This window comes from Hippopotamus amphibius, chromosome 5, assembly GCF_030028045.1.
Source record: "Hippopotamus amphibius kiboko isolate mHipAmp2 chromosome 5, mHipAmp2.hap2, whole genome shotgun sequence".
Lineage (NCBI taxonomy): Eukaryota > Metazoa > Chordata > Mammalia > Artiodactyla > Hippopotamidae > Hippopotamus > Hippopotamus amphibius.
This window is the reverse complement of record NC_080190.1, coordinates 129,216,044-129,229,065: the sequence shown is the minus strand read 5'-3', so window position 1 is coordinate 129,229,065 and position 13,022 is coordinate 129,216,044. Positions and strand designations below refer to the sequence as shown.

At 36.9% G+C, this 13,022-nt stretch overlaps 2 protein-coding genes across 2 annotated transcripts in view; both read right to left on the bottom strand.

The window, feature by feature from the left end:
* The window catches only part of LRRC69 (leucine rich repeat containing 69), a 97,460-nt gene extending 86,665 nt beyond the window's left edge, over positions 1 to 10,795 (bottom strand). Inside the window, 2 exon segments of the mRNA XM_057734292.1 lie at positions 10,615 to 10,642; positions 10,644 to 10,795. Of these exon segments, the coding sequence (XP_057590275.1) occupies positions 10,615 to 10,642; positions 10,644 to 10,795 (180 nt within the window).
* The window catches only part of SLC26A7 (solute carrier family 26 member 7), a 308,511-nt gene that overhangs the window by 282,880 nt on the left and 12,609 nt on the right, over positions 1 to 13,022 (bottom strand). The gene's annotated exons all lie outside the window — the stretch shown is intronic.

Sequence of the window (13,022 nt, the reverse complement as noted above, 5' to 3'; positions counted from 1 at the left end):
CTGCTGAGAAATCAGCTGTTAACCTTATGGGAGTTTCCTTGTATGCTGTCATTATTCCCTTGTTGTTTTTAATAATTTTTCTTTGTCTTTAATTTTTGTCAATTTGACTACTATGTGTTTTGGCGTGTTTCTCCTTGGGTTTATCCTGCCTGCAACTCTGTGCTTCCTGGACTTGGGTGGCTATTTCGCTTCCCATGTTAGGGAGGTTTTCAACTATAATCTCTTCCAGTATTTTCTCGGGCCCTTTCTCTCTTTCCCTTCTGGGACCCCTATAATGCAAAGGTTGGTGCGTTTAATGTTATCTCAGAGGTCTCAGGCTGAATTCATTTCTTTTCATTCTTTTTTCTTTATTCTTTTCCACATCATTGATTTCCACCATTCTGTCTTCCAGGTCACTTATCTGTTCTTCGGCCTCAGTTATTCTGCTATTGGTTCCTTCTACTGTAGTTTTCATTTCAGTTATTGTGTTGCTTATCTCTGTTCACTTGTTCTTCAGTTTTTCTAGATCTTTGTTAAACTTTTCTTGCATCTTTTCAATCTTTGCATCCAGTCTTTTTTCAAAGTCTTGGATCATCTTCACTATCATTATTCTGAATTATTTTTCTGGAAGATTGCCTATCTCCACTTCATTTAGTTGTTTTTCTGGATTTTTGTCTTGTTCCTTCATCTGATTCAAAGTCCTCTGCCTTTTCACATTCTCTATCTTTCTGTGGCTGTGGTTTTCAATTCCACAAAATGAGATACTGCTTATACTGCTTGTTACTGTTGTCTGCCCTCTTGTGGAGGAGGCTATCCAAGAGGCTGGTGCTGCTTCCTGATGGGAGGGACTGGTGGTGGGTAGGGCTGGGTGTTGTTTGGTGGACTGAGCTCAGTAAAACTTAAATCCTCTTGTCTGCCAATGGGTGGGGCTGCATTCCCACCCTATTGGTTGTTTGGTCTGAGGCAACCCAGCATTGGAGCTTACAGGCTCTTTGGTAGAGCTAATGGAACCACTCCCCACCACCACCCCCCCACCACCACCACAAGGGCTCATGCCAATAAGCACTTCCCAGAACTGCCACTGCCAATGTCCCCATCCTTGTGGTGAGCCACAGCCAACCCCCCTCTGCAGGGGATCCTCCAACACCAGCATGTAGGTCTGGTTCAGTCACTGTGGGGTCACTGCTCCTTCCCACTGGGTCCTGCTGTCCACACTACTTTTTGTGTGCCCTCCAAGAGTGGAGTCTGTTTTCCCCAGTGCTGTGGAAGTCCTGCAATCAAATCCCACTGGCCTTCACAGTCTGATTCTCTGGAGATTCCTCCTCCCCTTGCTGGACCCCAGGCTGGGAAGCCAGACGTGGGGCTCAGAACCCTCACTCCAGTGGGTGGGCTTCTGTGATATAACTGTTCTCCAGTTTGTGAGTCGCCCACACAAGCAGTTATGGGATTTGATTTTATTGTGATTTCACCCCTCCTACCATCTCATTGCAGCTTCTCCTTTGTCTCTGGTTTTGGGGTGTCTGTTTTGGTGAGTTCCAGTGTCTTTCTGTCAATGATTGTTCAGCAGTTAGTTGTGATTCCAGTGCCTTGCAAGAGGGAGTGAGCACACATCTTCTACTCCACCATATTGAACCGTCTCCCAGTTCTCCAATTATTATAATCGATTTCTGTGTTTAATGCTTCCCTTTGGCATGTATCACCTTCTCCAGGAAGCCATCCTCCTTTTGTAGTTGCATAGCACTGTGTATTTTCTATGGACAATTATTATCTTCTGCTTTGTGTTATACTGACTCGCATATATCTTACTTTTACCATAAAGTTGGAAATTTTGCACGGTAGGGTCTCTGTGATTCACCTAGCATTCAAAAACCAGTGTCTGAAATATAATAATGGTTCAATAAATATTAGTTCAGTGCTGCCTGCTTAGGTCATTTCTTTAATAAGCTAATGGTTCCAACTGTGAAGATACTCATTATGACTCCATATCATTTGCTTTTTTTTCAAAATCAAGTACCTACTGAGCTCAGTCATTGCCAATCTATCCAGCTGGATTCACTTCCTTCTAATGGGCTGCATGCTTTCTTTATTCTAACCATCTGCTCGTTCTCACTAACCCGTGTTCAAGTCAGTATGTGCCTATCATATGTATGCCTAGAACTTGAGCCAGGCAACCTCTCGTAACATTTAATTATGTTGTGCTTATAGGTATTAATTACCACTAGAGAACTCTGTGCTGTTTATTTTATCTTTTAATTACTTATTTTATTTTTAAAATGATATCCGTGACTAACTGGGATAAATTTTTTTTTTCATGTAAAAAATACCAGCTCAAATATCCACTTTTATCTGGAAGTCTTTCTAAACTAAATCATGGCTTGGTGATACCATTCTGGAAACTATTAAATCATTCACCTGTAACATGTACAAATATGAGCTAGTATTTGAAATATTAGTCCTTAGATTCCTTAAAGGACAGTGAATATTTTCATTCATTGTACCTAAATAGTACATAATATAGTGTCAGGTTCTGTAAACTATTTAATAAAAATAATTGAATCAAATTAATAGAAGAAAAATAAGATTTTTACATTTTTTAATTAGTATGTGTATGACCAAGGTATATGGGAGACGGCAGCATTAGGGCTCACTCTGCTAATTCTTTTATTTTTTTTTTAATGGACAAATTTATTTTTTTTTAATTTTATTGGAGTATAGTTGATTTACAATGTTAGTTTCTAGTGTGCAGCAAAGAAAATCAGTTATACATATATCTACTCTTTTTTAGATTCTTTTCCCACATAGGCCATTATATTGAGTAGAGTTCCCTGTGCTATATAGTAGGTCCTTATTAGTTATCCATTTCATATATAGTAGTGTGTATGTCAATTCCAGTCTCCCAATTTATTCCTCCCTCCCTTACCCCTGGTAACCATAAGTTTGTTTTCTACATGCTATTTCTTATAAATGCCTTTTTTTTAGGAATCTGGCACTGCAGTTCAGTACAACTGCCAAATGCATTTTCTGAGTCTAGCTGCTCCTGAAAGAATTTGAATAACTTTGCTAATTTCAAAACTATTATTTAATTTTTCATTAACTTCTTAATTCTTAATATTGAGTTGGCCAAAAAGTTCCTTCGGTTTTTAAGTAAAAATAAAAGACATATTTGTCATTTTCACCAAGAACTTTAAAGAACAACATATTTACCAGTTTGTTCCACTAACTTCTGCCATTTTTCAGGCAATTTCATAATTCCATCTTCTCAAAGATTTATCTTTTTGAGCAAAGAACTGTTCCAGGTGCCTTTTACAGTCTTCCAGGGAATTGAAAATTTTTCCATTAAGAGAATTTTATAAAGACCAAAATAAATGGAAATATCTGGTGAATACAGCAAATGAATCAGAATTTCCCAGTCAAGCTATAACAGTTTTTGCCTGGTCATCAAAGAAACATTCGGTCTTGTGTTATCCTGCTGGAAGATTATGTGTTTTCTGTTGTCTAATTCCAGATGTTTTTCGTCGAATGCTGTTTTCAGTTGGTCTAACTTGGAGCAGTTCTTGTTGGAATTGTTTGGTTTTCCGGAAGGAGCTCATAATAGAGGACTCCATTCCAGTCTCACCATATACAAAATATCACCTTCTTTGGATGAAGACCTGCCTTTGGTGTGGTTGGTGGTGGTTCATTTCACTGAACATTATTGTATAGCATCCACTTTTCATCACCCATCACAATTTCTTTTAAAAACGGAATGTTTTCATTACATTTAAGTAGAGAATCGCATGCAGAAATACGGTCAAGAAGGTTTATTTTAGCTTAACTTATGTGGAACCCAAACAGCAAAGCAATTCACACAACCAAGCTGGTGCAAATGATTTTCAACGTTGATTTGGATATTTTGAGTATGTCAGCTATCTCCCACGTGGTATAACGTTGATTGTTCTCAGTTAATGTCTCGATTGGATCGCTATCAACTTCAACTGGTCTACCCAACTGTGAAGAATCATCCAGTGAGAAATCTCCAGCATAAAAACTTTGCAAACCACTTTTGACATGTTCAATCAGTCACAGCACCTTCACCATATACTGCACAAATCTTTTCTTGCATTTCAGTTGTGTTTTTACCTTTCTTGAAATAATAAACCATAATATGCCAAAAATGCTTTTCTTCCATCTTCAATATTAAAATGGCTACACAAAAATTCACTAATTTTGATGTTCTTTTTTAATGCACACTGATGTGACAGCTGTCACAATACAGTCTAACAAAACTGTTTTGAATGAAGTTAAAGACAACTAACCATCACTAGAGCCATCTTACCAAAAAAATCAAATGAACTGTTTGACCAACCCAATACATCATGTAAGATTTCTCAAAACAATTATAGTTTCATTGGAAATAGTTTCAAGGTCCAGCATGGCATCTAAGCTCTAGAGAATCCCTGTGACCTCTAGAACTGATACCTTAGAGCCCAAAGGTAATCCCACTGTCATGGAATTGGAACTTCCTACTCAACAATATTAGAAAGAATCTCTGGCATTCATAGCAGAAGCATTAAGAGCCATTACCTATTATCATCCTGTCAGAAGCTTCTAAAGCAAAGACTAAAGAAGCAAGGATAGGAGTTCCAAATCTTGGAAAAGGGGAATTACAACACAAAACTCACTCAATTAAAATGTAAAACTTTAAATATTTGGAAGAACTAAGTATTTGGATGTTTGAGTGGGGGTAGGGGCTAAAATTTTCTGAGTAACTAACATGGTTAAGGCACTATATATAAGATGAGTCAAGGGAGGCACAGAGAGATTATGTGCTCAGTTGGCAAGTGAGAGAAGAGGGTTGGGGCTCCTCTTGACACCTGACAGCTAGAGGAAGAAGAAGTTCCAGCAGGGGTTCAAGAGGCTTAATGCAGGTTTGGACATACAAGCAGCGACAAAGGAGGAATGAAAGTAGTGTAGAGGGAAGGAATTCACTAGATGCCTGTGTTCCAGGACAAGATACAATAAATCAGTATAAGAAAGCCCTGTTTCAATAGCAAACCCAGGCTTAGGAGACAGGAGGAAGAATGCATTTCCAGTAGATGGGACAGGAGAAAGGACAGGCTTGATGCTGGACCAACAGTACAAACATCAGATCTTTTCTGTTCTGCCAGGCTTAGTGAGACATAGAATGCCCAAGGAGGGAGAGACAGGGAAAGTTGTTGCATATGCTTTTCTTCTTATGTTCCTCTGCATAACTCCCATCCTTCAGGTCTTACCTCAGTTGCACTTCTCAGGTCTACCTTCCCTGATTTCTGACTACAGTTCCTTAAAACACAATATAATTTTTCTTCATGACACTTTTCACAACTATAATTTTACATTTATTTGTATATTTGATTACCTTTCCCCATTAAACCTGAGAGCAGGGACGCATGGATGTTTTCATTCCTTTTTGTATTGTCAGTATCTAGCAGAGTGCTAGTCTACTAGCAGGCACAATAACTATTTGTTAAGCATAGGGAAGAAGGCAGGTAGGAAGGGAGTGGGGGAGGGAGGGAGGGAGGTGAATGGGTTAGAGGTCATCCAAAAGGATAGTAAAAGTATGAAAAGGAGAGACTAGGGATGAAATAACAATTTACAAACTACCCAGCTCTACTTAGAGTTGCCCTTATTTACTGTCAATTGTTTATGGTCAAATAAAAAGCTACGGCAGACCATATCTTTGTCCTGGGCAGCTACACATGTGAGCCACTTAAGGGAACATTGCTGTACTACCATTGGACTTTATGATGCATGTCAACAATGCTGTACACAATTGGAGATAATGGCTATTTGTTTCTCTGGGGATTTTAAAACTACGACTGATTTACCTATGAAGGACCTCTGTTCCTAGATGCTGCCATAATCATGATAGCTCTGTGTTTGATTAAGTAGGAATGAAAATAGCTTATATCCCATTCCACTCAAATTGACATTCGATTTATTAAGTGCCAGGCATAGGGACAAGACAAGGTCTCCACCCTCAAGAGTTATAATAAAGTGCTTCTTTGAAAATTGTTGATATCCCAGCATTTCATTGTCCCAGACCAAATGCATTCACCATAAATTATAGAACATTAACCCATTATTCTCCATGTCATCAGAAGTGATTGAAAATTTCCAGTTTCAACAGTCAAATTAGCAAAAAAAAAAAGAGACAGAATCTGTATTCTCTAAAGAATCTCCTTCCAGTTTATCATTGTTGCTAGTTAGACCATAATAGCAACTCTAATTTATTTAAAAGTTTCAATGTCAGGAAATGAGATTTACATATATTAACATTTAATTTAATTCCCAAATATGAAGACAAAGACCTTGTTTTTTTCACATCCGTATCCTCAGGACCATCGTAGACACAAGAATATAAATGGTAAATATTTGTCAAAAGAATGGATATGTAAACAAATGAAGACTAGGAACAATACATATTCAAAACTGCCATCTTTAGGCAACCCAGTTTTTGTTTTTCAGAATTATAAACTGAATAACACACCCTGGTGAATTTCATACTAAGGGTATAGAATAATAAGACAACAGAGCTGAAAGTAACCTCAAAACAGACCTCATTTTATACATGTATTCACTGGTTGATCTTGACAAGTGATTTAACCTCTTCCTGAATCATAAATTTTATTAACCATATGAGAGTGATAATAATAACTTCCTCAAAAATGAATAAAGAGTTCCTAGCATTGTGCCTGGCTCTCAGTATATGGTGGATACCATTTTTTGAGTGCAAAAATTTTGAAGTATTACTTTTGTTTTAGGAACTGAAATATCAAGACTATTTTAATGCTGTGCATTCTGTGGCAAATATGACCCAAAAAATCAGTATATTGGGGCAAGCTGGACTTCTATGATAATAAAAGAAGGACTAACCCAAAAGTCAAGCACAGTACAGACCAAAAAAAAAAATGTATATATATATACACACACACATATATATGTATATATATAGAGGGGAGTTTTCAATCATTTTAATAAAATTATGACCTGTAGCAAGAGAAGAAAGAATTCAAACTAACTTTTAAAACAACACATTCAGGGATTTTATAGAAAATTGTTAAAGTAAGAATTATTATCATCTTTGAACTATGACATAAGTATCACCAAGTTATGAAGACCACAAGGACACTTGGCAGCATTTCAGCTGAATGCCACAATGTGCCCTGCCTGCTTTCTCTGCTATAGTTTTCTCCTTAGCACTAATTACTACCTAACATCCTACTTACTTTTGCTTGTTTGTTTCTTGCATCTCTTCTGACTAGAACATAAGCTCCATGAAGGCAGGTATTTTCATCTGTTTTGTTTTTTTTATAATTGCAAATTTACCTGAGACACAGACACTGCTCAATACTTAAGTGTGGCTTTGAATAAAGGAAGGCAGAAATTGAGGCACAGTGAGATTAAATACCAGTTTAGTTCGTGAGTGGCTGAACAGGTTAAAGTATCCAGGACTTACAGACATTCAATCAGGGCTCTTTGCAGCTCTCTAAGCTCTCTCTTTTCTGAAAGTTTTGTCTTCCCTTTCTATTAGCAGCTAAGAGAATGAGCAGTATTTCTGAACTGTGTAAATAATCTCTATCTATCTTTTGAGGGTTTCTAGTACGTTGTATTCAAGATGCTTCTAGAACTCCCATTATAAAGGGAAAATAGATTTTTTTCAAAATTCCACAACATTGGAGACTTTATATGAAAAAAACTGCTAGTTCATAACAGTGAAACAATAATGCCATTAGCTTGAGTCTGACTTATAAAGCACTCTAAAGATAGACCACAAGAAGCTTAGTTTCTAATCAGTTGAACTCTTCTTTAAAAATAAGGGCTGAAGGACTTTCCTGGTGGCACAGTGGTTAAGAATCCGCCTACCAATGCAGGGGACACGGGTTCGAGCCCTGGTCTGAGAGGATCCCACATGCCACAGAGCAACTAAGCCCGTGTACCACAACTACTGAGCCTGTGCTCTAGAGCCTGTGAGCCACAACTACTGAGCCCATGTGCCACAACTACTGAGCCCATGTGCCTAAAGCCAGCACTCTGCAACAAGAGAAGCCACCGCAATGGGAAGCCCAGGCATCACAACAAAGAGTAGCCCCCACATGCCACAACTAGAGAAACAGCCCACACAGCAACAAGGAACCAAAGCAGCCAATAAATAAATAAATAAAAATTCAAAAATAAATAAATAAAAGTAAGGGCTGAGCTGAGCCAACACACTGTTTAAGGAAATTGAATTGGGAAGTCAAAATTTAGGATCTCTTCTAAATAGTCAAAGGATGAGGAGGAGAGTAATGGGGGAGTAGCCACAAGAAGACAAAGTAATGATGCTCAGTCTCTTCAGCTCTTTTTCCTGAGGAAGTCCTGAGGAAGTGTATTTTACAATCTGTAATTTTTTACTAAACAACTATTAATTAAACAGGAGAGAAGGATACACATATTTTCAGATATACAAGAGTTCAAAAAATTTAATTACCACAGACCTACAATAGGGTGGTATCTGGAGAATTATTTCTACAAAATACGTGAGTAAACCAAAAAAGAGGAAAAACACAGTTATAGGAAACAGTGGGTCCAATTCAGGAGCTGCAAAGGGATATCCAGGTTGACAGTATCTAGCAAACCTAGACAGTAATCAGCTTAAATTGGGCCAGGGGGATGGAGGCTCCTGGAAGGAAGTTACTCAAGGAAAAAGCATGTTTGACAGGATATGTAATATGATCAAGTTTAAAATAAAATGAGGCCATGATAAAGGCAAAAGGCACAAGAATAAGTGAAAGACAATTAGAAACTCCAAGACAACAAAAATGGTATATGAGGAAGAAAATACAATCATAGTACATTAATTGGTTCCATGTAAATGATATTTACTTATTAACAATACACAGTTTAGAATTTTAGAATTCTCCAAGAGACAAAGATTTAATCATGGTTATAACTGAATACATTGTAAATACTATACATCTCATAAAAGTAAGTTTATAATTTATGAAGAGGAAGAGGAAAGGAGAGCTGAAAGTGCATTACAGATGCTAACACTGCCATTTTACCAAGTGGGGAGTAGAAAGAAACTGTAGTTAATGAAAAAAAAAAAACAAAGGATGGGAGATTGGAATTGACATATACACACTACTATATATAAAATAGAGAACTAATAAGAACCTACTGTACAGCACAGGGAACTCTACTCAGTACTCTGTAATGGCCTATATGGGAAAAGAATCTAAAAAAGAGTGGGTAAATGTATATGTATAACTGACTCACTTTGCTGTCCAGCAGAAAACACAGCATTGTAAACTAACTATACTCCAATAAAAATTAATTTAAAAAAAGAAACAAAGGTGCAATAATATAAATTTAAAAGATAATTATGGAGAAACTAAACATATTAATGTAACTATATCTGGAAGATGAAGAAGAGTGATACCTAAAATGCACAAACTGAGAAAACAAAAGAATTAAAAGTGGTTATATATGGAGGTCAAAATTGTGGGTGAGGGGGAATGGAACAGAAGAGTTGCTTTCTATTACAAACCATTTATAGTATTTGATTTTCTTAAAACAATGCACTGTTACTTTAATGGAAAAAAAAATTCAAGCAGAGGTGGAGAATAGGCTTTTGGTTGAGTCAGATTTTAAATTCCTTTGCATAGAAACTCCTCTGCCTCATTAGAAAAGTCCAAATCCCTGTTGTTCTATAACGACAAATACACTTTTGGAAGTTATTATTAAAGGGGGAGTTTTTGAGTATTACCCTATTTCTTGGAAAGACATGGTCACAGGTTACAGACTCAATTTTGTAAACCTAAGAGGAAATGACGTAGGTAAAGGTAAGAAATAGGGTTTTTTTGTTTTGGGGGTTTTTTTGGTAACTGCAAAACTAATGAACTATAATGAATTACAATGACTTGGCTGGTTATAGGTTCTTTCAGTGCTGATGACAGTTTAGAAGTGAAAAGAAAACTACAAAGTAAATATCCCTTGCCTTCTCCCAACCTCAAGATTTTAGCAGCTGCCCTTTCACATTGTTCAGAGGAAATGTTTAACAAGCACCTGGGATTCATTCTGTTGCTCTGTAAGGAGGATCTTCTTAAATACTAACCTTCTTTTAAAGGCTACTTCAGAAGAATGTTCCCTCCTTCCCATTTCCTGCCAACACTCCATTTCAAAGTTCAGCCTGTCTAGAAAATTGAAAAGAACTCCCTTCTTACATCAGACACATCTCTTCATTCCATACGCAAAAGCTTCAGGATAGTCCCCAGGGTGAACAGCATCTCCAGGATCCTCAAACCCACTTCCAAATGGAGCCCCCAAGGTAAACAAGTAGATCCAAGCTCCCAACGCCTTTCTGGATGACAGCCTCCAGAAAGATGAGTGTGGCAGAGACCTAACCCTCTGATTCCAAATGTGGGCCACAGAGCACATGAATAAGTTGAAACATCTTCTCCCCTTATCATATGTAATTCACTAAGGGAGAAAGCCTTCTGATGGCTTTCCAGCAACCATCCACATTAAGTCTCCAGGGAGCTAAGTCTACAAAGATTGAAGCTTTCTTATTCTCTCAACTCTTTTCTCTCTTCCTATTTTCCATCCTCAATTGAAAAAGATAATGCTGTTCCTCACCTGGGTCAAGGTACTTATCTCTGGGCACTTTGGGGATTTGGTTATTCCGAAGGTCTAGTGTCTTCAGGTCAGGCAGTTTTACTAACACAGAGGGCATCTTTGTCATGTTCTTTCCATTTAAGGTAACGGTTTTAGTGTTTTTACCGCCCTTCAGTGCTCTTATTAACAACCTTTCAGCCATGGGCCAGGAAGAGAAATAGGATCCTTATTATGCATCTTTAGAACCTCTAACTGAAGAATTGGTGTGTCATGGAAACAAAAACATTCTGAGTTCTACCACGTTGAAGGTGGGAGGCATTGTGTAGTTTCCTGTGTAAAAGGTATGGAGGGAAAATAACTGATTCCAGGTTTGGGACAGGAAATGTGCAAGATGAGCCTAGAATATCTTGTGCCAGAGACATAGAAGTTGCCAAAGACTAATGAGATCACATCAAAGGACACAGAAGCCACTTCTAAGGGCTCCCACTAGTCTAAAATGGGAATATTTGAGAATCAGAAAAAATGATGAGTGGATTGAAATATCAAAATAATTAAAATCTAAGAGTTCATAACGGTATTATAAAAATAAAACATTAATTACATCCAGACTTACTAAGGAACCAACTCACAAGACTGAAAAATGATAAAGGAAAAAAAATGAAGCATTTATTCTGCTTTTCCAGCACAAACTGCCTTTTGGTGTAACCTAACAAAGTTCTTACTCATGGATAAACTGAAGCCAATAAATGAGAAAGAAAGAATAGATTTAGAAAAATCACCAGTTTTGTAAACCTAATGAAATAATGGAAATATGTAAAGATTATAATTGGATGCCAAAAGCATTAGGTGAGAGGTTGATGAGGAACTTTGCAAGTGACAAATCAGACTAATAACCTACTAATCAGTTTTAGTATCACTAAAATTGGAACAATCATATATTGTTTCTAAGTCTCATGATATGAGACAATAAAAATTACACAGCGCCACCTATGAAATATTCTTCCCTAAAAAGTGAAGCTGAGTCTAATCATGCTTCTATATCTAAATGCCATTTACAGGCAATATGAGCACTAGAAAACAAGCTAAATTAATCTCAGGCAAGCAGTCAGCCAAATCTAGAACATGGGAAAATCTACAAGGCAAATGACACAATGTTTAACCAACAAGTCAAGGTCATTAATAAAAAGGTGAAATTGTTATGAAATAAATAAGACAAAAAAATAACAGTCAAATGCAATCTGTGAATCCTGTTTGGATCCTTATTTGAATAAAAATATTTCAAAGTCGATTGAGGAAATTTGATCATAGACTGGATATTAGATGGCAGGAATTTGCTAATTCTGCTGTGTGCAATAACGACATGATGGTAATATTTTTTTAAATGCACCTAACATTTAGAAATGCATCTGAATTTTCAGCTCAAAAGCCATTATATCTTCAATTTTTTTTTAAATAAGCGGGGCAGAAGAGTGGGTGGAAGAAAGAGATCAAACAAGATTGACCAAACATTGGTAATTATTGATGCTCAGTAATGGGTACATAAGGGTTGATTATACTATTCTTATTATTTTTTGTATAATATTTGAAATTTTCCAAATGAAAGATTAAGACAAAGACAAAAGAGTAAAGGAGAGGAGACAAAGCCAATGATATTTGATTAGAACCCATTTGGGCCAGTTATGAGGCTTGGAGGCATTTGGGCTACATATATATACACCACATTTAGATTGCTGACTTCCAAAAACTTGAATAGTAAAAAATGTATTCTGCATTGATAAAGTACTCAGAATACAATTCCATCCTCCTTTGTAATTCACAAATCCCTTTATTCATTCATTCAACAAACATATAGGAGTACCTACTATACGCAACACTGTTCCAGGTACTGGGGATAGAGGAGTGAATTAAAATGACAAAAATTTTCCTCTAAATGAAATTACATTCTGGAAGGGGGAGAAAAACAAGCAAGATAAATAAGTAAGCCATTAGATGGCATCAGGAGCTAAGGAAAAAATAATGAAACGGGTGAAGAAACTAGGAAGTGTGGGAGTGAGGAGTTTGCAATTTTAGGATGACCTGAGAAGGCTTCACTACAAGGATGCTATTAGAGACAGGAGCTTTTCCAATAAGAGGGCAAGGCAAGTGCCAAAGTCCTAAAGAAGAATCATTAAACTTACACAGGCTATTATAATGAATATCAGTATCATCATAACAGTAAAACAAGAGATGCTGATCAATAGATATCCAATGGCTAGAATGGTAAAATCATTTTTCAGCTACTTAATCACTGCTCTTTTTATCTCTTCCAAACCTATCTTCGTGTCTTTATTTTGATATTGTTTTAGTTTCCTAAGAACAATCATGCTGTTACTACCTAAACATACTGATCATAAAGCTTTGTTTCAAAACAAACAGACAAACAAAAAAAA